Source organism: Medicago truncatula, chromosome 6, assembly GCF_003473485.1.
Source record: "Medicago truncatula cultivar Jemalong A17 chromosome 6, MtrunA17r5.0-ANR, whole genome shotgun sequence".
In the NCBI taxonomy this organism is placed as follows: domain Eukaryota; kingdom Viridiplantae; phylum Streptophyta; class Magnoliopsida; order Fabales; family Fabaceae; genus Medicago; species Medicago truncatula.
Window position 1 is genome coordinate 32,248,890 of NC_053047.1, and position 27,552 is coordinate 32,276,441.

General features: G+C 37.5%; 2 protein-coding genes across 4 annotated transcripts in view; both read right to left on the reverse strand.

Annotated features, from left to right (window-relative positions):
- Positions 1-23,944, reverse strand: part of LOC120576156 (uncharacterized) — a 30,359-nt gene extending 6,415 nt beyond the window's left edge. The window contains exons 1-9 of one of the 3 annotated variants that reach the window (XM_039827189.1): positions 4,368-4,552; positions 3,485-4,293; positions 3,026-3,390; positions 2,711-2,929; positions 2,403-2,495; positions 2,211-2,315; positions 1,755-2,057; positions 1,601-1,685; positions 741-1,005 (exon numbers count right to left, since the gene is read on the reverse strand). In XM_039827189.1, coding sequence (XP_039683123.1) covers positions 1,602-1,685; positions 1,755-2,057; positions 2,211-2,315; positions 2,403-2,495; positions 2,711-2,929; positions 3,026-3,376 — 1,155 coding nt within the window. In that variant the 5' untranslated portion in view covers positions 3,377-3,390; positions 3,485-4,293; positions 4,368-4,552 and the 3' untranslated portion in view covers positions 741-1,005; position 1,601. Of the gene's footprint in view, positions 1-740; positions 1,006-1,358; positions 1,392-1,600; positions 1,686-1,754; positions 2,058-2,210; positions 2,316-2,402; positions 2,496-2,710; positions 2,930-3,025; positions 3,391-3,484; positions 4,294-4,367; positions 4,553-21,438; positions 21,570-23,738 lie in introns of those variants that run through there. The other 2 variants (XM_039827190.1, XR_005642261.1) reach the window with 2 other exon arrangements.
- On the reverse strand, positions 19,130-21,079 carry LOC112418317 (uncharacterized). Its single transcript, XM_024774626.2, has one exon. The coding sequence runs from the start codon at positions 21,077-21,079 to the stop codon at positions 19,130-19,132; it is 1,950 nt and encodes a 649-aa protein (XP_024630394.2).
- Positions 23,945-27,552: the final 3,608 nt, after the last annotated feature.

Sequence of the window (27,552 nt, forward strand, 5' to 3'; positions counted from 1 at the left end):
GACTTTACTTATTGATAGCGACTAATTCACTTATTGTTAGTGGGTTTTCTAATGTTATTGTGATCAGTAATCACTCGTATTCTTGCATGCTACTCCCTCCGGTCATATTTATAAGCAAAAAAAACACTCTTTAGATTCATCTAATACTTAGTGTATTTGGTCAATAGACCAAATACATTATATATTCAATGAACCTAAAAAGTATTTTTTTGCTTATAAATGTGACCGGAGAGAGTACAAAATTGATGTCCTATAAAATAGGGTTCATGTGGTAATGTAAAGTACATAGATTTTGCTGTCACTACAAGAAACTTGACCTCTAGTGACGGGCAAAAACCGTCACTAAAGGCTATTTTCCGTAGGTATATGTGGCCAAAACTTTCACCCACGGTCATATTGGCCGTGCACTATACTTAGCAAGTTGCAACGGATTTTTGTCTGTAAGTGCATGTTTTACCTTCGGACAGTACCTTTACCTACGGACGGGTTGTGTGTCTCTACAAGATTTTTCTACAGACTAGTACTTTTACCTACAGCGTCTCTGGCCGTGGGTAAAAATCAATCCCACAATTTTTTTTTTTTTATAAAATGTCCCCCTTTTTTTTTAAAAACGTGAAACCCCCAAATATTTTTTGAGATATTATTTATTGTTGTTGCACTGTATTATATTTTTCTCCATCATACAAACTGGTTAATAACTATAAAAACATTTATATTTCATAAAAAAATTGGTGGATTAATATTCTCAAGGTATTATTCACCAATCATCATATAAACTAAAATCAACACCAGAATATATTCTCAAGGTATTATTCACCAATGTGGACAAATCATATAACTAAAGACAACACCAAATTACACAAAATGAGTTTTACTACTTATAAGATGCAGAAACTGACAGACACAGTTTTTATATGGTTCTACCCTATCAAGAACAATCATATACTTTTCTTCACATCATGTTCCGCCAAAACCAGATCATCTTCCTCTTCTCCATCAATGCACCTTAAAATAAGACCAAAAACAATTAACAGTTAGAGAGATGGATACGTTGTCATGCAATAAGTTGCCAAATTATCAGCCCTCGTATTAAAAATATTAAAAAACCAAAATAACATAGAACAAGTGAGATATATTCAATGGACAGACCAGTCTGAATCAATTGACAAATCACAAGGTTCAAAAACTTGTCAACTCAAAATGTAACTAATTTTCTCTGGCTATGACTTTCTTTGTCTTAGAGTATATCCAACCAAATCCTAGGTGACTGGGCTTATTATTGTTCAAGTCCAATGGCTAGTCCATGCTTGTTCTATTTCATTGCGCACATCATATTCATCTTCATGTTCTCTATCTATGACACCTCAAACACCTATCTTTAATCTTTTACCCTGCCAAATTCAACATGCACGTTACGTCCGTGCATGTGCGCATGTGCAAACACACAAAGTCATCTGCCAAGTGATAAACTTATCTTGCACAGACATCTTTACCAAACTCGCAGTCACGTAAGTTTTAATTCATGACAAAGAAGAAGGAAAAAAGTTGCAGCTAGCACATAATTAGTGAACGCACATTTGCCCTCATTGAAAGATAATACCTTAAAAGTGCAGTGAACCAGTGCCACTTGTAGTTTGTTGATTATTACCAATAGAACCATTTGGAGCACTTGCAACATCAGGTACCTAAGTGAAAAAAAATGTATTTTATTTTCTTGAAAAACATTCTTGAAGTTGAAAAATAAGATTTATTACCTCTTGAGCTACAGCCTGTAAGACAGCATTAATTTGTGGATCATCAGAAAATCGCATTTGAAGCACAGCAACAAGATTTCCAAGTACACTTTCTACTTTTTGAAGTCTATCTTCTGAATTAGTGCGTTGAGATGAAATATTTGAACTAGCATGTCGTGGAAGTTTGCCAAGACAACGCACACGTCCTCTTCTTTCAGGCCCTTTCACTTTTGAGTATGTATCATTCATCCAATTTGTAGAATCTTCAGTGACTTGAAAATTTTCTGAATTTTCTACCTCTGCCATATGCTTCTTTAACTCCTCCTACATGAAGAACGTTACAGTGAATTTTCTTCTTGTAATCCAAGTAAGGTTCAAGTTATTAGTTACAAGGAAACTAAACTTAAGCAAGTTACTAGACAGTACACCTTTCATGAAATTTTACACAGTTCCTTACTCTAAATAAATATATCTTACAATTGTTGAAGCTGCCTTTTCAGTCACAATGCTCCCGTCTTTTCGAGTTCGGGTTTCAATATAAATTTCAGCTCGAGAAGGTTGCACTCCTATAGCCTTCGTTGTCTAAAATTTTGAATAAGAACAGTAAGCATTCTATTTGCAAAACAACCTAGTTGAAAATACTAATACAAGTCATACAAAGAAACATACCATCTCATGAATTAGCCTCGGAAGATTCTTGGTTCCCATGCAATGTAAATCCTCATATTTTGAGCGATTCCTTTTGTTGATTTGACTTATTTTCTATAAACAATAAAATACGAAGCATTAAAACACAGTTCAAATAAATCATTGTTGTTATTGTTGTAGTAGCTCTTGTTGCAGTAGCTGACTAGTCTAATTACCAACACAATTACAGAGAAAAATAGTGGGATGTAAATAAAAAGACGTGACAGAAGCAATATTCTTAGATAAATTCAGCATTGAAAATAGGCAGTGCATTGAAAACAAACATATACCTTCCCTTCCTTGGAACACCAATGGTGCACTAAAGCACGATATTGGGACGGATCAACTCTTGTGTCAGGGATGATAGAAGCCATTTCCTCTTCAGTTTTGCTTTCATCATACCCTTTTGATTTCAAATCATGCTTAAATTGTCTCCACTTACTGCTCATGTTATCCTTTAGTATTTGTGTTGTTTGCTCGGTCAATTCAGGAACAAATCGGAACTTACTCTATTTATTAAAAAGCCAAATTGTTAGACATTTTGTAAAGTAATAAAATATCACAATAAATAAATGGAAATAAAACTTCAAAAATTCTACAAAGACCTTAATTAAATCAAACATGTTGGTAATATCAGTCTCAAGCATGTCTTTCCAAGAAATATGGTTGATAGGAGCACATTGGTGTCTCCTTACCAAGCTGCCTATTGCATTCAGTAGAGTCTTCCCTTCCCAACCCATGGGATTACCCAAACTATCCACTTCAATAAGTATAAATTCTCCATCAGGCATGTCCCATACATCTAACATATGTGTATAACCTCTAGTCTTCTTTTCACAATGGGTCTCACTATGACTTCCCTCTTTGTTGACTTCATTAGAACTATCAACTGATTGCTCTTTTTCTAGTGATGGGCCATCAGTTTGAACAACCTTCAACTTTCTCCGTCTGCCCATGGTACTTGCTTTAACTAAAAGATCAAACAATCAGTTTAGTTGCTGAGAATTTAAAATAAGAATTAGTTGCTGAAAATTCAAAATAAGAGTATGTAAAACAATAATTACCTCTTCAATTGAAATACAATGATCTAAAACTAGCAATACACACCTTAAACAAAATCAGTAAAACCATCATTAATAACAGGAAAACAAACATAGTCTTCCTCACTATCATCCCCTGTATCACAATCCTCATCATTTTGGGGGATGTCACTTCGGGGAATGTCCTCCATATTAATTTGAACTTCAATGATATCATCACTATCATCAGCTTCTGGTCTAATTAAGTCATTATCATTTATTTCTTCCAAGACTTGTTCATTTCCATTATCTATAGCATTGGATTGAAGATCACCCAAATCATATACATCTCTAACCTTAGCGTGCACAACGACAAACCAATCATTTTGTCTCTTATTCTCCACATAGAATACTTTTTTGGCTTGAGAAGCAAAAATAAATGGGTCATCACATATATCATTGCCTGTATGTTGCAAATAATTAAAATTTACTAATGGCAAGCCCAAATTATCAATGCTGCAACCCCTATTTATGTCAACCCAATCACACTTGAAAAGTACAACTTTATATTTCCCTGCATAATCCAACTGAACTATATCTGTCAATGCACCATAGTAGTTTATTTCTCCTTCTTTAGGGTGTTTGTCTCTTGAACTAGCATAACTTCTTGTCTTAACAGTAACACAAATCCCACTGTTTTGAGTCTTTAAGCACCTTTCACGCTTCTTTGTATGGAATCTAACCCCATTAACAATATAACCACTATAGTTTCTCACTATTTCTAGTGGACCACGTGCTAACCATTTGATTTCATATGTGACAATAACACTTCCTTGCTCTTCCAATCGTGCGACCTAACACAATTTTATTTAAAATGATTATGAAATGAAACACAATATTGATAATGGAAAAGCTTTGTAAAACTTACTCGTTCACGAAACCAATCAGAAAATGTTTGACAATGAATTCTGTCGAGTTCATATGGTGAGAGCCGACGATTTCGATTTTGTCTCTTGATAAGATCAATGTGTTCTCTTTGAAAGGGGTCCACATTATTGTTGTTGAAAAGCACATATCTATGTGCTTGTATCAATGTTTTTTTATCAAGAGAAACTCGAGAAACTCTTCTTCTTTTCTTTACTTTGAACCCAATGTGGCTTTTTCTCCCCAATGGTCTACCTCTAGGATTAAAAAGACTTGAGTTTTCGACAAAAAAGGAATCATCATTTCGACTAGGTCGATTAAAACGAGTTTCCACTCCAGGGAGATACCGTGAACAAAATATCAAGCCTTCATAAGCTATATAACTCTCTGCAATAGACCCTTCAGGATGTGCTCGATTACGTACAAATGACTTTAGAGTAAAAAGGAACCTACAAAAAGATTTTATATTAAAATAAGATAATATCATTTTCTTTTATAAATTAGAATACTGTTAAATAAATAAACAAATTTCATACCTTTCAACGGGATACATCCATCGGTAATGAACTGGACCAGCAACTTTTGCCTCATATGCCAAATGGATTACCAAATGCACCATTACAGTGAAAAAAGATGGAGGGAAAATCTTTTCTAATTGGCACAACGTTTTAGCTACTCGATGCTGTAACGCCCACTTTCGTTTAATCGTTATTTAATCGAGTTTAGGCCATTATATTATAATTATATAGTATATGCATGTCATATTATAATTACGATGTTTTGTTGTTAAGAGTCCATGCATAGCATATCATTGAGCTTAGTCCTCACCATGTTTTATTAGGAGCTTTGTCCTCCGCACGATTATTAGGAGCTTTGTCCTCCGCACGATTAAAGTATATTTATACTTATGATGACGATTGGTACCACATGCATGTACGGAGTCTAGGAGCATTGTCACATTGTCATGTCTATTATGCTTTGTTGATGATGATTGATTATGTGATTACGTGATAATGTTATGTTGTTGATGATGATTGATTATGTGATTACGTGATAGATGCTTATTAAGGATACAATGATGATTATGTTTAAAATGATTATGATCAAGATTGATTAGGATGTTAATTTATGATTCTTAATTGCATTGATTAACGCTATTCTGTTATGAAATCTCACCCCTTCTGTTTGAATGTTACCTCGACCGTGGGTAACGTGCAGGTGATCGAGCTTAGTGTGCTGTTTCCGTCGTGAGTGGCCTTGCCTTCACTGTGTCGTCTAGGTCGCTCTGATACGTAACGGGATGGGGCTTTATGATTATGCATGCTTCATTCTATTACGTGACTTTTATGCTGTTTATGATTATGAACTAATTTCTTTTAAGATTTAAGATGAGGCCTACGTGCCAAAACGTTTTATGACTATGACATAATTTCCGCTGTGATGTTTAAGATATTTGGTTAAATCATTATTTAACTGTTTTGGATTATGTTTATGTGATATCCCGTTGTTTACGATGCTTACTCTGATAAATGTTTTAAGAAAATTTCATATTGGGAAAACGGGGTGTTACAATTGGTATCAGAGCAGGTCGGTCCGTCCGGTCAATTAGAAGAGTCGTGTCGAGTCTTAGTAAGATTATATTACTATCTTATACTGTTGTTGCTACTTTTGTAGAATATCAGAAATGGCTGGAAGAAACGATGCTGCGTTAGCTGCTGCTCTACAAGCTGTTGCCCAAGCTGTGGGACATTAACCTAACGTGAATGCTGGTGCAAATGCTGAAGCTAGAATGTTGGAGACGTTCATGAAGAAGAACCCTCCGGCTTTCAAAGGACGTTATGACCCTGATGGAGCCCAGACGTGGCTTAAAGAGATTGAGAGGATTTTCCGAGTTATGCAGTGCACGGAGGATCAGAAAGTGCGGTTTGGTACTCATCAGTTGGCCGAGGAAGCTGATGACTGGTGGGTTGCTCTTCTGCCTACCCTTGGGCAGGAGGGAGCTGTTGTGACTTGGGCTGTTTTCAGGAGAGAGTTCCTGAGAAGATACTTTCCGGAAGATGTTCGCGGGAAGAAGGAGATCGAGTTCCTTGAATTGAAGCAAGGAAACATGTCTGTGACAGAGTATGCTGCCAAGTTCGTGGAGCTGTCGAAGTTCTACCCGCACTATACTGCTGAGAATGCTGAGTTCTCGAGATGCATCAAGTTCGAGAACGGTTTGAGGCCCGACATTAAGAGGGCGATTGGGTACCAACAGCTGAGAGTTTTTCAGGATTTGGTTAATAGCTGCAGGATCTACGAAGAGGATACGAAGGCTCACTACAAGGTAGTGAATGAAAGGAAAGGCACGGGACAACAGAGTCGTCCTAAGCCGTACAGTGCCCCCGCTGACAAAGGGAAACAGAAGATGGTCGATGTTAGGCGGCCTAAGAAGAAGGATGCTGCAGAGATTGTGTGCTTCAATTGTGGTGAGAAAGGCCACAAGAGCAACGCCTGTCCTGAGGAAATCAAGAAGTGTGTCCGGTGTGGTAAGAAGGGTCATGTGGTGGCTGATTGCAATCGTACAAACATTGTTTGCTTTAATTGCAACGGAGAGGGTCACATTAGTTCACAGTGTACTCAGCCTAAGAGGGCGCCGACTACTGGTAGGGTCTTTGCTTTAGTTGCTATTATTGATACTGGTGCTACGCATTGTTTTATTGCTTTCAATTGTGTTTCTGCCTTGGGTCTTGATTTGTCTGATATGAATGGAGAGATGGTTGTCGAAACTCCAGCTAAGGGTTCGGTGACTACTTCTCTCGTATGTTTGAAATGTCCTTTGTCTATGTTTGGTCGTGATTTTGAAATGGATTTAGTTTGTCTACCTTTGAGTGGTATGGATGTGATTTTGGGTATGAACTGGTTAGAGTACAACCACGTTCTTATTAATTGTTTTAGCAAGTCAGTGCATTTCTCTTCCGTCGAAGAGGAAAGTGGTGCGGAGTTTTTATCTACTAAGCAGCTGAAGCAACTGGAACGCGACGGTATCTTGATGTTTTCGTTAATGGCTACTTTATCTATTGAGAATCAAGCAGTGATTGATAGGTTACCGGTGGTGTGTGAATTTCCTGAAGTTTTTCCAGATGAGATTCCTGATGTGCCTCCAGAGAGAGAAGTTGAGTTTTCTATTGATCTTGTTCCTGGAACGAAGCCGGTCTCGATGGCACCTTGTCGTATGTCTGCTTCTGAGTTATCTGAGTTGAAGAAACAGTTGGAACACTTGCTTGAGAAGAAGTTTGTTAGACCGAGTGTTTCACCTTGGGGAGCGCCGGTTTTGTTAGTAAAGAAGAAAGATGGTAGTATGAGGCTATGTATTGATTATCGACAGTTGAACAAGGTAACTATCAAGAATAGGTATCCACTTCCGAGAATTGATGATTTGATGGATCAGCTAGTGGGTGCACATGTTTTTAGCAAGATTGATTTGAGGTCAGGATATCACCAGATTAAAGTAAAGGATGAAGATATGCAGAAGACAGCTTTCAGAACGCGTTATGGTCACTATGAATATAAAGTTATGCCTTTTGGTGTTACCAATGCACCTGGAGTGTTTATGGAGTATATGAATCGCATCTTCCATGCATTTTTGGATCGGTTTGTGGTTGTGTTTATCGACGATATTTTGATTTATTCCAAGACTGAAGAAGAACATGCTGAGCATCTGAAGATTGTTTTGCAAGTGTTGAAAGAGAAGAAGCTTTATGCTAAATTGTCTAAGTGTGAATTCTGGTTGAAAGAAGTGAGTTTTCTAGGCCATGTTATTTCTGGTGATGGAATTGCAGTGGATCCGTCTAAAGTTGAAGCGGTATCACAGTGGGAGACTCCTAAGTCAGTTACTGAGATTAGAAGTTTCTTGGGTTTAGCTGGTTACTATAGAAGGTTTATTGAAGGGTTTTCTAAGTTAGCTCTTCCGCTAACGCAGTTGACTTGTAAAGGTAAAACTTTTGTGTGGGACGTTCATTGTGAGAAAAGTTTCGGTGAATTGAAGAAACGTTTGACGACTGCTCCAGTGTTAATTTTGCCGAAGTCAGATGAACCTTTTGTGGTATATTGTGATGCGTCCAAGTTGGGTTTAGGAGGTGTACTTATGCAAGAAGGTAAAGTGGTAGCTTATGCTTCAAGACAGTTCAGAGTTCATGAGAAGAATTATCCTACGCATGATCTCGAGTTGGCGGCCGTAGTCTTTGTATTGAAGATATGGAGACATTACTTGTATGGTTCGAGATTTGAAGTGTTTAGTGATCACAAGAGTTTGAAGTATTTGTTCGATCAGAAGGAATTGAATATGAGACAGCGAAGATGGCTCGAATTGTTGAAAGATTATGACTTTGGTTTGAATTATCATCCAGGTAAAGCTAATGTTGTTGCAGATGCCTTGAGTAGGAAGACATTGCATATGTCCGCCATGATGGTCAGAGAGTTCGAGTTGCTTGAACAGTTTAGAGATATGAGTTTGGTTTGCGAATGGTCACCTCAGAGTGTGAAACTGGGTATGCTGAAGATTGATAGTGAATTTCTGAAAAATATCAAGGAAGCACAGAAAGTTGATGTAAAGTTTGTGGACTTGTTGGTTGCTAGAGATCAGACTGAAGATAGTGAGTTTAAAATCGACAATCAAGGTGTGTTGAGATTCCGAGGAAGAATTTGTATCCCAGACAATGAAGAGATTAAGAAGATGATTCTTGAAGAGAGTCATAGAAGTAGCTTGAGTATTCATCCGGGAGTTACGAAGATGTATCATGATTTAAAGAAGATTTTCTGGTGGTCTGGTTTGAAACGAGATGTGGCACAGTTTGTGTATTCCTGTTTAGTTTGTCAGAAGTCGAAAGTTGAGCATCAGAAACCTGCTGGGATGATGGTACCTTTAGACGTGCTAGAATGGAAATGGGATAGTATATCGATGGATTTTGTGACGAGTTTGCCGAATACTCCGAGAGGGAACGACGCAATTTGGGTTATTGTTGATAGGTTGACGAAGTCAACTCATTTTCTACCTATTAATATTAGTTTTCCCGTTGCCCAGTTGGCAGAGATTTATATTAAGGAGATTGTGAAGTTGCATGGTGTTCCTTCGAGCATCGTGTCAGATAGAGATCCAAGATTTACTTCTAGATTTTGGAAAGTTTGCAAGAGGCCTTGGGTTCGAAGTTGAGATTGAGTTCGGCGTATCATCCACAGACAGATGGTCAGTCGGAGAGGACAATTCAGTCGCTAGAGGATTTGTTGAGAATTTGTGTTCTTGAGCAAGGAGGAACTTGGGATAGTCATCTTCCGTTGATCGAGTTCACTTATAATAATAGTTACCATTCTAGTATTGGAATGGCACCGTTCGAGGCTTTGTATGGTCGGAGATGCAGAACTCCGTTGTGTTGGTTTGAATCAGGAGAAAGAGTGGTCTTAGGACCAGAGATTGTTCAGCAAACTACTGAGAAAGTTCAGATGATCCAAGAGAAAATGAAAGCGTCGCAGAGTCGACAAAAGAGTTATCATGATAAGCGTAGGAAAGATCTTGAGTTCCAAGAAGGAGACCACGTGTTTTTGAGAGTCACTCCTATGACTGGTGTAGGACGTGCTTTGAAGTCAAAGAAGTTGACCCCGAAGTTCATTGGTCCGTATCAGATATTGGAAAGAGTTGGAACGGTGGCTTACCGAGTGGGTTTACCGCCGCATCTTGCGAATTTGCACAACGTTTTCCATGTGTCGCAACTTCGAAAGTATGTTCCGGATCCATCTCATGTAATCCAAAGTGACGATGTGCAAGTTAGAGACAACCTTACGGTAGAGACTTTACCGGTGAGGATTGATGATCGTAAAGTGAAGACATTGAGAGGCAAGGAGATACCTCTCGTGAGAGTCGTTTGGACGGGAGCGACTGGTGAAAGCTTGACGTGGGAGCTTGAGAGTAAGATGCTGGAGTCTTATCCAGAGTTGTTTGCTTGAGGTAAATTTTCGAGGACGAAAATCTTTTAAGTGGGGGAGAGTTGTAACGCCCACTTTCGTTTAATCGTTATTTAATCGAGTTTAGGCCATTATATTATAATTATATAGTATATGCATGATTTTGATATGTTTTGATGATTTGTGGTGAATTTAGTGATTTGATTGATGACGTGATGAGTTATGAGTTTTGGAGGATTTGATTATGTTATGAGAATTATTTTATTGATAAATAGAATAAAGATTTGAAAATAATATAAAATATTTAGTTGAGGGCTGTTTTGATATTTTAGATAGTTTTGGGGGAGAAAGTGAGATAAGATAAGTATTTTAAGAGGAAATATAAAAGAATAGACCTAGGTTTAGAAAAAAACACTTTGTACGTGAAAACTTTTAGAAAAGGGAGAAAAAGCTTAGAGAGGAGCAAGAGACCAAAGAGGGCTGCGATTTCTTCATAACCAGGTAAGGGTGGGACTAATAATTCAGTAACATTAATCTCTGTAATTCTGATGATTAGTTGACAAAGTTAGAATTGATTTAGAGAAGTTTTGGAATTAGGTCAAAACCCTAAAATTTGAGAATAAACGGTAAAACTTGTTTAGATTGATGAAAGAACCGTCCTTTAACCTTAGAATATGTTTAGGAAGAATTCTGGAATCAAAACCAAGCTTAGAACCATGTGAATCGACGAATTTTTGTGTTTTTAGGACGCCTGGCCGTAGCGACATTCATCGCTTGCCACGACGAGCTATGGTCCTCGCCTCGCGAGTGATGAAGTTCATCGCTCGCCACGCGAGCCTTTTCCCTTCGCCTCGCGAGTTGTTTGGTGCAACTCGCCATGGCGAGCAACCCTTCCTCGCCTCGCGAGCTTAGGCAGAGTGCATGTCATATTTTGTAGTTTCGACTTTTTAGTTGGACCTTGAGTGCCTTTAAGTGCCTAAACATACCTAGAGATGATTAGGAATGATTTTAGGACAGGATTGAACCCAAAACAACATTAGTTGGGAATTTGAGTGGTACTCGCCATGGCGAGTGAGAACTCTCGCCTCGCGAGCAAGTCCAGAATGTAGCTGTTGAGTGGTTGTGCGATCTGTGTCGCACCTTTTGATCAGGAGGGAACCCCTAATTGGTAATGAAACCTTATGATAACGTTTAATGCAGTCTGTAAAGCTATTAAGATATGTTGATATTAATTGAGCATGATTAATGTATTATGCAATATGTGAGATATAATGAAACGATTATGATTCTATTGAATTGCTGTTGATATATTGATATCTCCCTGCTGATATGTGACTTGACTATGCTGCTACTGTTATTTAACTGAGTATGCAATGTTTATTTATGAATATAATGAAAATGATGACGTTTCGCTTCAAGTTATTGAATGCACATGATTACGATGTTTTGTTGTTAAGAGTCCATGCATAGCATATCATTGAGCTTAGTCCTCACCATGTTTTATTAGGAGCTTTGTCCTCCGCACGATTATTAGGAGCTTTGTCCTCCGCACGATTAAAGTATATTTATACTTATGATGACGATTGGTACCACATGCATGTACGGAGTCTAGGAGCATTGTCACATTGTCATGTCTATTATGCTTTGTTGATGATGATTGATTATGTGATTACGTGATAATGTTATGTTGTTGATGATGATTGATTATGTGATTACGTGATAGATGCTTATTAAGGATACAATGATGATTATGTTTAAAATGATTATGATCAAGATTGATTAGGATGTTAATTTATGATTCTTAATTGCATTGATTAACGCTATTCTGTTATGAAATCTCACCCCTTCTGTTTGAATGTTACCTCGACCGTGGGTAACGTGCAGGTGATCGAGCTTAGTGTGCTGTTTCCGTCGTGAGTGGCCTTGCCTTCACTGTGTCGTCTAGGTCGCTCTGATACGTAACGGGATGGGGCTTTATGATTATGCATGCTTCATTCTATTACGTGACTTTTATGCTGTTTATGATTATGAACTAATTTCTTTTAAGATTTAAGATGAGGCCTACGTGCCAAAACGTTTTATGACTATGACATAATTTCCGCTGTGATGTTTAAGATATTTGGTTAAATCATTATTTAACTGTTTTGGATTATGTTTATGTGATATCCCGTTGTTTACGATGCTTACTCTGATAAATGTTTTAAGAAAATTTCATATTGGGAAAACGGGGTGTTACAATTGGTATCAGAGCAGGTCGGTCCGTCCGGTCAATTAGAAGAGTCGTGTCGAGTCTTAGTAAGATTATATTACTATCTTATACTGTTGTTGCTACTTTTGTAGAATATCAGAAATGGCTGGAAGAAACGATGCTGCGTTAGCTGCTGCTCTACAAGCTGTTGCCCAAGCTGTGGGACATTAACCTAACGTGAATGCTGGTGCAAATGCTGAAGCTAGAATGTTGGAGACGTTCATGAAGAAGAACCCTCCGGCTTTCAAAGGACGTTATGACCCTGATGGAGCCCAGACGTGGCTTAAAGAGATTGAGAGGATTTTCCGAGTTATGCAGTGCACGGAGGATCAGAAAGTGCGGTTTGGTACTCATCAGTTGGCCGAGGAAGCTGATGACTGGTGGGTTGCTCTTCTGCCTACCCTTGGGCAGGAGGGAGCTGTTGTGACTTGGGCTGTTTTCAGGAGAGAGTTCCTGAGAAGATACTTTCCGGAAGATGTTCGCGGGAAGAAGGAGATCGAGTTCCTTGAATTGAAGCAAGGAAACATGTCTGTGACAGAGTATGCTGCCAAGTTCGTGGAGCTGTCGAAGTTCTACCCGCACTATACTGCTGAGAATGCTGAGTTCTCGAGATGCATCAAGTTCGAGAACGGTTTGAGGCCCGACATTAAGAGGGCGATTGGGTACCAACAGCTGAGAGTTTTTCAGGATTTGGTTAATAGCTGCAGGATCTACGAAGAGGATACGAAGGCTCACTACAAGGTAGTGAATGAAAGGAAAGGCACGGGACAACAGAGTCGTCCTAAGCCGTACAGTGCCCCCGCTGACAAAGGGAAACAGAAGATGGTCGATGTTAGGCGGCCTAAGAAGAAGGATGCTGCAGAGATTGTGTGCTTCAATTGTGGTGAGAAAGGCCACAAGAGCAACGCCTGTCCTGAGGAAATCAAGAAGTGTGTCCGGTGTGGTAAGAAGGGTCATGTGGTGGCTGATTGCAATCGTACAAACATTGTTTGCTTTAATTGCAACGGAGAGGGTCACATTAGTTCACAGTGTACTCAGCCTAAGAGGGCGCCGACTACTGGTAGGGTCTTTGCTTTAGTTGCTATTATTGATACTGGTGCTACGCATTGTTTTATTGCTTTCAATTGTGTTTCTGCCTTGGGTCTTGATTTGTCTGATATGAATGGAGAGATGGTTGTCGAAACTCCAGCTAAGGGTTCGGTGACTACTTCTCTCGTATGTTTGAAATGTCCTTTGTCTATGTTTGGTCGTGATTTTGAAATGGATTTAGTTTGTCTACCTTTGAGTGGTATGGATGTGATTTTGGGTATGAACTGGTTAGAGTACAACCACGTTCTTATTAATTGTTTTAGCAAGTCAGTGCATTTCTCTTCCGTCGAAGAGGAAAGTGGTGCGGAGTTTTTATCTACTAAGCAGCTGAAGCAACTGGAACGCGACGGTATCTTGATGTTTTCGTTAATGGCTACTTTATCTATTGAGAATCAAGCAGTGATTGATAGGTTACCGGTGGTGTGTGAATTTCCTGAAGTTTTTCCAGATGAGATTCCTGATGTGCCTCCAGAGAGAGAAGTTGAGTTTTCTATTGATCTTGTTCCTGGAACGAAGCCGGTCTCGATGGCACCTTATCGTATGTCTGCTTCTGAGTTATCTGAGTTGAAGAAACAGTTGGAACACTTGCTTGAGAAGAAGTTTGTTAGACCGAGTGTTTCACCTTGGGGAGCGCCGGTTTTGTTAGTAAAGAAGAAAGATGGTAGTATGAGGCTATGTATTGATTATCGACAGTTGAACAAGGTAACTATCAAGAATAGGTATCCACTTCCGAGAATTGATGATTTGATGGATCAGCTAGTGGGTGCACATGTTTTTAGCAAGATTGATTTGAGGTCAGGATATCACCAGATTAAAGTAAAGGATGAAGATATGCAGAAGACAGCTTTCAGAACGCGTTATGGTCACTATGAATATAAAGTTATGCCTTTTGGTGTTACCAATGCACCTGGAGTGTTTATGGAGTATATGAATCGCATCTTCCATGCATTTTTGGATCGGTTTGTGGTTGTGTTTATCGACGATATTTTGATTTATTCCAAGACTGAAGAAGAACATGCTGAGCATCTGAAGATTGTTTTGCAAGTGTTGAAAGAGAAGAAGCTTTATGCTAAATTGTCTAAGTGTGAATTCTGGTTGAAAGAAGTGAGTTTTCTAGGCCATGTTATTTCTGGTGATGGAATTGCAGTGGATCCGTCTAAAGTTGAAGCGGTATCACAGTGGGAGACTCCTAAGTCAGTTACTGAGATTAGAAGTTTCTTGGGTTTAGCTGGTTACTATAGAAGGTTTATTGAAGGGTTTTCTAAGTTAGCTCTTCCGCTAACGCAGTTGACTTGTAAAGGTAAAACTTTTGTGTGGGACGTTCATTGTGAGAAAAGTTTCGGTGAATTGAAGAAACGTTTGACGACTGCTCCAGTGTTAATTTTGCCGAAGTCAGATGAACCTTTTGTGGTATATTGTGATGCGTCCAAGTTGGGTTTAGGAGGTGTACTTATGCAAGAAGGTAAAGTGGTAGCTTATGCTTCAAGACAGTTCAGAGTTCATGAGAAGAATTATCCTACGCATGATCTCGAGTTGGCGGCCGTAGTCTTTGTATTGAAGATATGGAGACATTACTTGTATGGTTCGAGATTTGAAGTGTTTAGTGATCACAAGAGTTTGAAGTATTTGTTCGATCAGAAGGAATTGAATATGAGACAGCGAAGATGGCTCGAATTGTTGAAAGATTATGACTTTGGTTTGAATTATCATCCAGGTAAAGCTAATGTTGTTGCAGATGCCTTGAGTAGGAAGACATTGCATATGTCCGCCATGATGGTCAGAGAGTTCGAGTTGCTTGAACAGTTTAGAGATATGAGTTTGGTTTGCGAATGGTCACCTCAGAGTGTGAAACTGGGTATGCTGAAGATTGATAGTGAATTTCTGAAAAATATCAAGGAAGCACAGAAAGTTGATGTAAAGTTTGTGGACTTGTTGGTTGCTAGAGATCAGACTGAAGATAGTGAGTTTAAAATCGACAATCAAGGTGTGTTGAGATTCCGAGGAAGAATTTGTATCCCAGACAATGAAGAGATTAAGAAGATGATTCTTGAAGAGAGTCATAGAAGTAGCTTGAGTATTCATCCGGGAGCTACGAAGATGTATCATGATTTAAAGAAGATTTTCTGGTGGTCTGGTTTGAAACGAGATGTGGCACAGTTTGTGTATTCCTGTTTAGTTTGTCAGAAGTCGAAAGTTGAGCATCAGAAACCTGCTGGGATGATGGTACCTTTAGACGTGCTAGAATGGAAATGGGATAGTATATCGATGGATTTTGTGACGAGTTTGCCGAATACTCCGAGAGGGAACGACGCAATTTGGGTTATTGTTGATAGGTTGACGAAGTCAACTCATTTTCTACCTATTAATATTAGTTTTCCCGTTGCCCAGTTGGCAGAGATTTATATTAAGGAGATTGTGAAGTTGCATGGTGTTCCTTCGAGCATCGTGTCAGATAGAGATCCAAGATTTACTTCTAGATTTTGGAAAGTTTGCAAGAGGCCTTGGGTTCGAAGTTGAGATTGAGTTCGGCGTATCATCCACAGACAGATGGTCAGTCGGAGAGGACAATTCAGTCGCTAGAGGATTTGTTGAGAATTTGTGTTCTTGAGCAAGGAGGAACTTGGGATAGTCATCTTCCGTTGATCGAGTTCACTTATAATAATAGTTACCATTCTAGTATTGGAATGGCACCGTTCGAGGCTTTGTATGGTCGGAGATGCAGAACTCCGTTGTGTTGGTTTGAATCAGGAGAAAGAGTGGTCTTAGGACCAGAGATTGTTCAGCAAACTACTGAGAAAGTTCAGATGATCCAAGAGAAAATGAAAGCGTCGCAGAGTCGACAAAAGAGTTATCATGATAAGCGTAGGAAAGATCTTGAGTTCCAAGAAGGAGACCACGTGTTTTTGAGAGTCACTCCTATGACTGGTGTAGGACGTGCTTTGAAGTCAAAGAAGTTGACCCCGAAGTTCATTGGTCCGTATCAGATATTGGAAAGAGTTGGAACGGTGGCTTACCGAGTGGGTTTACCGCCGCATCTTGCGAATTTGCACAACGTTTTCCATGTGTCGCAACTTCGAAAGTATGTTCCGGATCCATCTCATGTAATCCAAAGTGACGATGTGCAAGTTAGAGACAACCTTACGGTAGAGACTTTACCGGTGAGGATTGATGATCGTAAAGTGAAGACGTTGAGAGGCAAGGAGATACCTCTCGTGAGAGTCGTTTGGACGGGAGCGACTGGTGAAAGCTTGACGTGGGAGCTTGAGAGTAAGATGCTGGAGTCTTATCCAGAGTTGTTTGCTTGAGGTAAATTTTCGAGGACGAAAATCTTTTAAGTGGGGGAGAGTTGTAACGCCCACTTTCGTTTAATCGTTATTTAATCGAGTTTAGGCCATTATATTATAATTATATAGTATATGCATGATTTTGATATGTTTTGATGATTTGTGGTGAATTTAGTGATTTGATTGATGACGTGATGAGTTATGAGTTTTGGAGGATTTGATTATGTTATGAGAATTATTTTATTGATAAATAGAATAAAGATTTGAAAATAATATAAAATATTTAGTTGAGGGCTGTTTTGATATTTTAGATAGTTTTGGGGGAGAAAGTGAGATAAGATAAGTATTTTAAGAGGAAATATAAAAGAATAGACCTAGGTTTAGAAAAAAACACTTTGTACGTGAAAACTTTTAGAAAAGGGAGAAAAAGCTTAGAGAGGAGCAAGAGACCAAAGAGGGCTGCGATTTCTTCATAACCAGGTAAGGGTGGGACTAATAATTCAGTAACATTAATCTCTGTAATTCTGATGATTAGTTGACAAAGTTAGGATTGATTTAGAGAAGTTTTGGAATTAGGTCAAAACCCTAAAATTTGAGAATAAACGGTAAAACTTGTTTAGATTGATGAAAGAACCGTCCTTTAACCTTAGAATATGTTTAGGAAGAATTCTGGAATCAAAACCAAGCTTAGAACCATGTGAATCGACGAATTTTTGTGTTTTTAGGACGCCTGGCCGTAGCGACATTCATCGCTTGCCACGACGAGCTATGGTCCTCGCCTCGCGAGTGATGAAGTTCATCGCTCGCCACGCGAGCCTTTTCCCTTCGCCTCGCGAGTTGTTTGGTGCAACTCGCCATGGCGAGCAACCCTTCCTCGCCTCGCGAGCTTAGGCAGAGTGCATGTCATATTTTGTAGTTTCGACTTTTTAGTTGGACCTTGAGTGCCTTTAAGTGCCTAAACATACCTAGAGATGATTAGGAATGATTTTAGGACAGGATTGAACCCAAAACAACATTAGTTGGGAATTTGAGTGGTACTCGCCATGGCGAGTGAGAACTCTCGCCTCGCGAGCAAGTCCAGAATGTAGCTGTTGAGTGGTTGTGCGATCTGTGTCGCACCTTTTGATCAGGAGGGAACCCCTAATTGGTAATGAAACCTTATGATAACGTTTAATGCAGTCTGTAAAGCTATTAAGATATGTTGATATTAATTGAGCATGATTAATGTATTATGCAATATGTGAGATATAATGAAACGATTATGATTCTATTGAATTGCTGTTGATATATTGATATCTCCCTGCTGATATGTGACTTGACTATGCTGCTACTGTTATTTAACTGAGTATGCAATGTTTATTTATGAATATAATGAAAATGATGACGTTTCGCTTCAAGTTATTGAATGCACATGATTACGATGTTTTGTTGTTAAGAGTCCATGCATAGCATATCATTGAGCTTAGTCCTCACCATGTTTTATTAGGAGCTTTGTCCTCCGCACGATTATTAGGAGCTTTGTCCTCCGCACGATTAAAGTATATTTATACTTATGATGACGATTGGTACCACATGCATGTACGGAGTCTAGGAGCATTGTCACATTGTCATGTCTATTATGCTTTGTTGATGATGATTGATTATGTGATTACGTGATAATGTTATGTTGTTGATGATGATTGATTATGTGATTACGTGATAGATGCTTATTAAGGATACAATGATGATTATGTTTAAAATGATTATGATCAAGATTGATTAGGATGTTAATTTATGATTCTTAATTGCATTGATTAACGCTATTCTGTTATGAAATCTCACCCCTTCTGTTTGAATGTTACCTCGACCGTGGGTAACGTGCAGGTGATCGAGCTTATTGTGCTGTTTCCGTCGTGAGTGGCCTTGCCTTCACTGTGTCGTCTAGGTCGCTCTGATACGTAACGGGATGGGGCTTTATGATTATGCATGCTTCATTCTATTACGTGACTTTTATGCTGTTTATGATTATGAACTAATTTCTTTTAAGATTTAAGATGAGGCCTACGTGCCAAAACGTTTTATGACTATGACATAATTTCCGCTGTGATGTTTAAGATATTTGGTTAAATCATTATTTAACTGTTTTGGATTATGTTTATGTGATATCCCGTTGTTTACGATGCTTACTCTGATAAATGTTTTAAGAAAATTTCATATTGGAAAAACGGGGTGTTACAGATGCTCCAAGTCCTCCAAATTATGCTCATTAAGCACCTTGCCACATAGCTCTTTGAAGAAATTACAAAGCTCACTTATAACTTTAGTCACTTTGTCGGGCAAACAACCTTTCATAGCTATTGGAAGAAACTCTTGCATTAGAAGGTGATTGTCATAGCTTTTGAGGCCAGATATTTTGCGTTGCTTCACTTGCACACATCTTGGAATACTAGACAAATATTCATCTGGAGCTTTCAAATTCTTCAGCACTTCCAAGAATGATTCTTTCTCCTTTGATGTCATCTGATAACAAGCTCTAGGCAAATACTTTTTACCATTACATTGATGTATCCTTGGGTGTAGCTGACTTCTTATGTTCATGTCTATAAGGTCATAACGTGCCTTATCGTTATCCTTTGACTTTCGTTCTAAATGCAGCAAGGTTCCAATGATGTTATCACATACATTTTTTTCAATATGCATCACATCAAGATTATGACGAAGAACATTATATTCCCAATAAGGCAATGTGAACAAAATACATTTCTTTTTCCATGGTGACGGTGTCCCAATTCCATGTTCTTCCATTTGTTTCAAAGCAATAGTTCCATTGGGTAGCTCAGGTGGAGCTCGAAACTCTTGGTTTCCATCAAAATGTCCTTTATTGTATCTCCATTTATGGCCAGGCTCTAACCAACGCCGATTACACATATAACAAAACTTTCTACTATAACGCAACCACTTAGAGGTTGTGTCAAAACCACAACATGGACAAGCATATCGACCTTTCGTACTCCAACCTGACAAATTTGCATAGGCTGGGAAATCATTTATAGTCCACATGATCGCAGCACGCATTTGAAATGACTCCCTTTTACATGCATCAAAGGTTCTGACTCCAATTTCCCATAATTCCTTTAATTCTTCGATAAGAGGCTGCATATATACATCAATATTATTACCTGGACCTTTTGGACCAGGAATAAGCAACGAGAGTATGAAGTTTGGTTGCTTCATACACATCCACGGTGGAAGATTATATGGAATCAAGACAACAGGCCAAGTGCTGTGAGAAATTGTCATGGTTTTGAAAGGATTAAAGCCATCAGAAGCTAAACCTAGTCGAACGTTACGAGCATCACGAGAGAAATCCGAATATCGACGATCAAAATCCTTCCAAGCAAAAGAATCAGCTGGATGTCTCATGAGTCCATCTTTAGATCGATTATCTTTATGCCATGTCATAAAAGAAGCTGTTTTCGATGAGATAAAAAGTCTTTGTAATCTAGCCTTAAGAGGAAACCAACGAAGAACCTTTAAAGGTATCTTTTTTCTACCTTCCACATCATCTGAGTTAACTTTCCATCTTGAGAGACCACATTTAGGACAAACATTAAGATGAGCCAAATCCCTCCAATACAATATACACTCGTTTGGACAAACATGAATTTTTTCATATGATAAACCCAACCCCGAAATAATCTTCTTTGTCTCATAAAATGACTTAGGCAAAGTATTTTCCTCAGGAAATGCATCACTTAACAGTTCTAGCAACATTGAGAAGCTTTTGTCAGTCCATCCATTCATACACTTTAAGTGGTACAAGTGTACGATGAAGGATAGTTTTGAGAACTTACAACCGGGATAAAGATTTTGCTCTGCCTCCTTCAATAACTTAAAGAACTTTTTTGAATTATCATCCTCTTCAGATTGTTGAGCATTATGGTTGTTTGTGAATGCTTCAGGACCCCTGTCCTCTATATTTGTATATGCATCATCATCATTATCGCTATTCGTATGCATTGGAAATGCATCATGAATTAATGCATCCATGTCATGATCAAATCCGTGTTCTACTTCAGATGCACATAGAGGGTTAGAAGGGTTGTCTTTCTCACCATGAAAGATCCAATGAATATAACCTTTTAGAAAGCCATGATTGATTACATGTTCATAAACATCCATCCGAGAACGCTTGTAGCAATTGACACATTTTTTGCAGGGACAAATTTTTTTTCCATTTTCGGATGAGTTAGCAAAAGGAAAATTCAGAAAACTTAAAACCCCTCTAATGTACTCCTCCTTAGTTATAGATTTATTTGATATCCAACTCTTATCCATTGTATAAAACAGGAGAGAGTTGAGCCGTGAGCTCTGCACCTTATTTATGAGCCAATAAGGCTTATAAAATCCAAAAATCTCTCGAGGTTTCGTAGCTAGCTAGTAATAAATTCAACGGTAATACTTCATGCAAAATCAGTTGCACTGCATAATCATACCAAGTATTTTAATCTATTTATCCAAAAGAGTCATAGTCCACTTACGGTTGAGTGCTAAATCTAACAAAGCTGGTTTGCCGTGATCCTCGTAGACTATGACAGACACAGAACAACAACCAGAGCTGTTCCAAAAAATCTTTCGAAGACTTGACTTCTATACAAATCTTCTTAGCAACCTGCAATAGAAATGTACAAAGTTATATGACACAATACTGATTCCTTTATACATGTTTGAATTAATGTTAACACAATTCTGCGAAAATCCAGTTTTTGACTATATAAGTCTTATAAAAATTGTGTTTGTTCATCTTGAATTGAAATTTTAGCTTGATTTAACGAGTAATGTTGGCAGATGAAGAAATGCTTATGAAGTCAGAAAATCAGGGCAATATGCCAGTGTTGCAGACAGCTACTGCAGTTGCTACATCATTTTTAATATATAGAGCTACTGCAGTGTGTGTTTCATGAACCAAATTAACTAATCCAAAGACACAATCAGGACCAAATTAACTAACAAAAGTAATATTTGAGGACCAAATTGACGCTATTAATGTTTACTCTTCTATTTTGCTTCATGTTGTTTCTGTAGATATATAGATCTTATGAACCTAAGTTGTAAAATATGTAAATATCTTATTTGGTACTTTATAACTTATTTTAGTAGAAACTATACAAACCTCTCTTGATTTTATAACATTTACAATAGTTAACATGTTGAACCCTTGATTTACAAAATGCTTTCCTACTTTCTTCCTTTTTACAGCATCTTGTACAAAAAATTTACTCTCTTTGAAAGCGCTCTAAATTAGAATTTCTTTCTAAGAAGTTACTCCTTCTAGTTGATATGATACAAGATAGATTCCATTGACCAAACAACACCATAAGTGGATCATGTAACCTAAGATGTTTAACATACGATCTAGTATTTTGTTTGCAGATATTTTTTGTGGTGGTTGGAGCTAGTGGAAGTATATTGAATGTTATCCAAACAGCCCCAAGTATGTTCATGTTTGCACTGGTTCAAGTTACTATCCATCTTCTTATTGTTCTTGGATTAGGGAAATTATTTAAGCTTGATTTGAAGCTATTACTTTTAGCATCAAATAGAACCCCTGATGCCCCTCAAAAACCAGTTCGCACCTCACTAGGTGTGTAGCTATTTGTGAAGGCAGCAAAACCAGTAAAAATCCAGCTGAATAGAAACTCATTAGGGAGATTCTAAGCTTAACATGTAATTCACATGCATTCAGTAGTGCTTGTGTAATAAGCCGATACAGTAAAAAGAAAATATAATAATAGAACCTAAAACATAACTTAATTTCAGAGTGCATCAATCAGAACATGTATAATTTCGTCTAAAAAATTTAGTTCATTAGGGAAAACACATGTTTTGTGGTGGCAATGCTATATTCTTTTGAATCCCAATTTTAGTTCTTTCTTTATAATATTGTTGATTCAATTTGTTTGATTTGGAGTAATCCAAAAACCACAACAGTGATTATCGACAAGGTGCTTGACTTTTTAGTAGAAAATGGATAATGATTATGAGATTATCCCCATTTTCATATGTCATCAAAGTCTAGCACAAGTTGTTTATTCGTAAGATGAGTCAGTGTTGTAAACTCTGGAATCAATTTGATTCATGCTGATAGAAAAATCCTCATTTTCACATATGTAACAGGCTACTAATGATTGATGAATATAGTTTTGAACTCCATTTCTAGCTCTTAACTTTGATTTACACACTCATATCAGAGCAGAAACCTACCTAAAAGTATATAGGACCTAAAAGTTTATTGAATTCTGTTTTGTTTTCCTTATTAATTGAGCAGAATACTGTATATGTTTCAATAGTTAGTTTATATGTGGAAAATCAATGTAAAAGTGTTGAGCATAGGGCTGTGACAAATTCAAGTCATGCTCGTACAACTGCTGCATTTTTTGTAGCTCATTCGGATGATTGTAACATCGAGCCAGCACAAGCTATCACTGATGAACATAATCCACCAATTTTCAAGTCCTTCAAATACAAGGATTTCAACTCTCACTACTTTAACAAATATGCTGACACAGACGTGGTGCTGAAATCAGTTCAAAAACACATACACATAAACTGATTTCAAAATTCTACCAAAATCAAGTTCAAAAACACATACAAATAATCTGATTTCAAAATTTTTCCCAAAATTCAGTTTAAAAACACACGCACATAAACTGATTCCAAAATTCTACCAAAATCCAGTTCAAAAACACATCTACATATACCAATTTCAAGAATAACAACACTATACCTAATTACCACATTCATATCAAAAATTAAAACAAAGAGAACGAAAATTACTCACAGCGATTGAAAATGATCCAGAGCGAGTTCGAAGATCGGCGGTCCGACGGTCGATGAAGGCGACGATTGAGATCGATACAGTTTGAACAAAATCGATACAGATTGATGTTGTGTTTGTTTTGACGGCAGAATGGGGTCTCTAACGCGCGTTTCAGCTTAAGCTTGAATATATAGCTTTTCAATATCACGTCCAAATTGCACGCAGAATTAGTGAACTCAACGTGTAACCAAACAAAGCATGAGATCGATTTAGTCTGTGAGCTTGAGAACGATTAAGAGCAAAATCAATTTGAACAAAATATGAACAACAAAATCGATTTGAAAATCGATACAGTAGGGAATCGATTCAGAGCTTGTTTGAGAAGATTGTTTAGGTGAGATTGATGAGGTTTTTGAGGTTTGAGATTAATGGAGTTTGTGAGGTTTGAGATCAATGGAGATTGTGAGATTTGAGATTGGAGATTGTGAGTTGAAGAAAAAGCGATTTTGAGTTTGTGAGATTTGAGATTGTTGAGCGTGTGAATGGTACGTGTTTGTGAAAAAAAAAATCCACTCTATTTGTAAGAAATATAACAATAATAATTATATAATAATATAATAGAAATAATAAAATAAATAAAATGGTTTTAGTGACAGTTTTTTATATATCCGTTGGTAAAAACTACCCCGCTTTAGAAAATGGCCGTAGGGACAGGGCACTTTTCTTGCAGTGTGTATATAATTTTTGTCCAATGGTAGCTGATTTTTCTTGAATCCATTTGAAGATAATATGTGTCTTGAATACATGAGACTAATGCAAAGTTTGGTAGAACTATACGATGAAGCACTAATGTTATACTAAAGTAGTCAAGAAATCCATAGCCGAGGGACAAAGTTCTTTTCATAGATGAGATTCTTTTAGTAATGACAATGTCTTTCATTAGACATCAGATTGTCATGACAATACATGGCATCATGTATGAGGTCTTTTCAGGTGACAATTGTCACCTCCATCCCACAAGAAGTTCAAGGGTCAAGGGAATCATGGTATGACAAATGCTGTTAATAAAAAACAACCGATCGTTTTTTAGGTAAAACCTTAATATGTTTAATTGATACATCTAAAATCAAATTAATTAAGTGTGCAGTCTCAAATTGATTATGAGATTGAAGGAAGTAAGAGGAATACTTCAGTGAAAGAGTATACATGTCATATTTTAAACGAAATTTTAATTGCAATACTTCATTAAAATCTAAGGTCGTAATCCATTATTCTCATTTCTCACATTAAATAATAATTCTCACCAGAAACTAAAATAGGAATATTGTCTTTGAAAATAAGGGGAAAGTGACTATCAACATTTTGAATGTTTTAAAATTATTGTTTCAAATTCAAAATTTATAATTTTAACTTTTTTAACAAGTGCTAAGAGAATTTGTGTGAATAATGCATATGCTCTCATTAGATATAAACTCTTAAAAAAAAAACTTGAACAAAAGTTATGAGTTGAATTGGATTATGACATTGATTGTATTGATTTGTATTCTGCACACCGTATGTTTCTTGTCTAGGGAAAAAGAGACCTTGATGGTCAACCTTGCACCCAGACAGATCAACACGACACCCAGGCAAACCATGCTTCTTTGCAGCGTGTTGTCTTCCCTGTTGACCGTTCATATAATCCCTGAGTTTCCAAAGTAGCCTCTTTTTATGAAAGACCAGCGATGGAAACATATTGTGCATAGAACAAGTGAAGAAGGAAGATGAGGAGAAAGTGTGATGGTGTGAAGAAATGTGAAGGTTTGTAGGCTATTTATAGGAAAAAAATTGCATAGGTTATATCTACACTTAATGCTGAGTCAAAAACGTGTTTCAAAGGAGTTTTACCAGCCATTAATGCTGGTAAAAACCTTTGAAACATGTTTCTTGCGGTGTGACCACCGTCCAAAAAAGCTGACACAGTCCAGATTATATAATCCGGAACACTCCCATGGTTTTCAGATTATGTCATCCGAATTTTTATGATACTGGGTCAAACTGAAGGAAGCTGCGCTCCTTCTGTGGGGTGAGGGATATTTCAGATTATACAATCCGAAACATGACACCGACAATTTTTGTGCTCCGGGACGCTCAAGGACCTCTATAAATAGGTGTCCATGTGTTCATAACTAGAAATCACAAAAAAAAAAAAAAAACAATGGAAAATTTTGTATTTGATCCGAGCACAAAGTTGGCTACAGTTTACTACAACAGAGGGAAACCACCCCATTTGTTCATGATTCACAATGATGTGACCCTCTCCGGGTTGAAGAGTCGGCTGAATTAAATCAACCTCGAACTGAACTACAGAGACACACAGAGGATATATGGTGTTGAGTATCGACGTCCATCGACCGACTAATCCGGGAGTGTGCAGTTCACCCGGATGAAGCTCATGAATGATGACGACGTGATAACTCCATCTTTGGCCAGTTCAGTACTAGAGGGTCGATCGAGTTGGATGCTTCGTTGGTCAAATCTGTTGAACATATTCGATAAAGTTTGATCCGGCGAAGGAACTACGAAGAGATCAATCACTAATGGACGCACCATACAAAGACATTAGATTAGATGATTCATGATGATGTGTTATGTATTATTTAATTACGTGTTAGTTATATGTTGTTCAACTAAGATGTTTTATTATGCTTTAAATAATATATATTATATAAATTTTCATTATGTGTTACTTTACGTCAAATATGTTCATTTAAACGCTAAAATAATCCGAATTCAAATCAATTTTATAGGGTGTAAATGCAATTCAAATTATGTAATCCGAAATCCCTTAGCATAGGATTCTTTTGTATGGACCACAATGCACCGATATTTTCTGTGGTCCACAACATCCAGAGACTTCTATAAATAAGTATTTTCGGATTTCATCTTCATTTCCAGCAAAACACACAAACACACCGAGGAAAACCATGCAAATTTTTGTCATTAAGCTGAGGATCTTTCTCACGTGGTCGCAAATAGATAGCTCTCTATTTGACAGCGTGATGAAGATCTTCAACATGCTGAAAAAAATACAAACAAACACACCAAAGAAACCATAATTTTTTTTGTCATTGTGCTGATGATCTTTCTCATTTGGTTTTAAATGACATGATGAAGATCCTCATGCTGTAAAAAATATATAGATACAAAGAGGTTGCTCCATATTTGAATACCAAGAAGTTTTCTATGAGCTAGATCTTGGTGTCTTGGCGATAGAAATATCTCAGTTGGCAAGGCAGCAAGATCTAACTCAAAACAATCCTCTTGAAACACCTTGTCTTTCATCGTTATGTTGCATATCTGAATCCAAAAAAGTTTTTATGAATTCGATCCAGTTGGCTTGGCGATAGAAATATGTTAGTTGGCAAGCCAGCTGGATCGAGTTCAAAAGCACCTCTTCGAACACCATCCTAGAATATTTTGTTGTTTACGTTGTTTTATGCTGCTTACTTGTTTTTATGCATTTATTACTTATTTTCCATGAAATCTCTTTAAAAAAAACCCTCTAAATAGACATTCTGGTGCTGTTCGAATTATATAATCCAGAATGTTTTTGTCATTTTCGGATTATATAATATGGGAATCCTGAGTTGTTTTTCGACGGTGGCGTTTCACCAAATGTTTGGTCGGTTAGTGGAGTTTTAATACGCTTTTTGGTCGGCATTGAATGACAAACACATGTTCATTGACTGTACTTATGACCTAAGACTTGTTTTAGGCTATAAATAGGCTCTCATCTTCAACAAATTCCTTCATTCTTCACTTCAACTCTTTTCTTACATTTTCTTCAATTATT

Excerpts from the sequence above, each read along its gene's own strand:
- LOC112418317 (XM_024774626.2), bottom strand. The coding sequence starts at position 21,079 with ATGGATGTTTATGAACATGTAATCAATCATGGCTTTCTAAAAGGTTAT.